The sequence below is a fragment of the Chiroxiphia lanceolata genome, chromosome 6, assembly GCF_009829145.1.
Source record: "Chiroxiphia lanceolata isolate bChiLan1 chromosome 6, bChiLan1.pri, whole genome shotgun sequence".
NCBI classification, from domain to species: domain Eukaryota; kingdom Metazoa; phylum Chordata; class Aves; order Passeriformes; family Pipridae; genus Chiroxiphia; species Chiroxiphia lanceolata.
The window spans coordinates 6,996,733-6,998,289 of NC_045642.1; the positions used below are offsets into that span (position 1 = coordinate 6,996,733).

A 1,557-nucleotide genomic window follows, 5' to 3' on the forward strand; every position below is an offset into this window, starting at 1 on the left:
TTAGATAAAAATATTTCATTGAAACCAATATGGTATTCTGCTATTATTAATCTGCAAAGATTGCATTTCAGTTCTTAGGAAAATCAAACTCCTTTAACAATAAACGTGAGGATAGACCTATTTAATGTCTCTGTTTTCACTGATGTTTCCAAAAGCTTGCTATTATAGGACTACTACTACCCTGTCTCAATAAACATTTCGTGTTGAAAAAACTATACGTGTCTCTCTGGTACACATATATTTTTTTGCTTTATACACAGGATGAAGACAGTTAATTGTTACGTGCTGTTACTTTGCTGGAAAGCAATTTGTTGCAATAGCTGCCAGCTCACCAATATTACCATAGCAGTGGAAAGAGAAGAATGTGAATTCTGCATTACAGTGAACGCCACGTGGTGCTCCGGATACTGCTTCACAAGGGTGAGGCTCCTAATTTTAATTCCAGGCACCAGAATTAAATATTCCAAGAACAACCCATTTCTCCAGTCCATAGCAAACACATCGGCAGGATGAGCCTTGTGAAAGAACAGGTTGAGTAACAGGAAAGTGGATACCCAGCCAATCTGAAGAAAGGGGAGGGTGAAAAGACATGAGTAAAACTCAGTTCTTTAACTGGCTGCTCACATTATGTTTATATTGTATAATTAGAGTTAAAAGTATAGCAGTGGGGATCTCTGCCTTGTGTTCGATTTGTGGTTGCAAGTAGACACTATGTAGACTCCCACCTTTTCAAATAATTTGAAGAAGAGCCAAGCAATTGACCTGAAAGATTGTTTGGAAATGGTATGACACAGATTTGCCATATCAGTCCTGAAAGGCAAAATTTAAGGATCTAAGCGAAATTAGGAGAGTCAGATCCAAACACTTTTGACCTCTGTGGGATTTTCCTATTTTATACAAATTTGGAATTCTACCCCGTAGCAAATTTCAAAATGGTTATTTCCTTCTTGTAATTCCAGGATCCAGTATACAAATATCCACCAGTATCATCCGTTCAGCAAACATGCACCTTCAAGGAGGTTGTGTACGAAACAGTGAAGATCCCTGGCTGTGGTGACCATCCTGAATCTTTCTATTCATACCCAGTAGCTACAGAATGTCACTGTGAGACCTGTGACACTGACACCACCGACTGCACCGTCAGGGGACTGGGGCCATCCTACTGCTCCTTCAGTCAGAGTGGAAGCAACCAGTGAAGGGTGCTTGAGGTGGCAGTTTGGCTTTAAATGTTCCCTTCTAAATAAAGGTACTGATCAGGCTTAAGTGGAAGATAAAAAGCGAGGCCATCTAGAATACCAAGATTTAAACAAAGATTTTTAAGGCCAAAGTGGAGAGCTACTAACTAGACTCTTCCTCAGGCCTTCCCTACTTATCCCATCAGTTGCCTTAAAATCATTTTCATCTATAGAATGCTCCTTCTGATTTCTTCTGCCCTTGCCTCCTCTTCATCACAACTTCTTTATTTATATTCCTGTATTATCACAGCCTGGTTCACTTAGATTATTCTGTGCTATTCTATGCTTTCAAAAAGTTCCCAAGTTTCAAGTCTTTATTACC

At 39.4% G+C, this 1,557-nt stretch overlaps 1 protein-coding gene across 1 annotated transcript; it reads left to right on the forward strand.

The window, feature by feature from the left end:
* The first annotated feature begins 261 nt into the window (after positions 1-261).
* Positions 262-1,196, forward strand: FSHB (follicle stimulating hormone subunit beta). Its single transcript, XM_032691347.1, has 2 exons — positions 262-420; positions 960-1,196. The coding sequence occupies exons 1-2, from the start codon at positions 262-264 to the stop codon at positions 1,194-1,196; spliced, it is 396 nt and encodes a 131-aa protein (XP_032547238.1).
* Positions 1,197-1,557: the final 361 nt, after the last annotated feature.

What these genes read in the sequence shown, in the direction of transcription:
- FSHB (XM_032691347.1), top strand. Translation starts at nt 262, where the DNA reads ATGAAGACAGTTAATTGTTACGTGCTGTTACTTTGCTGGAAAGCAATT. An exon ending in CCGGATACTGCTTCACAAGG is followed by an intron (nt 421 to 959) that starts GTGAGGCTCCTA and finishes TTGTAATTCCAG; the next exon opens with GATCCAGTATACAAATATCC.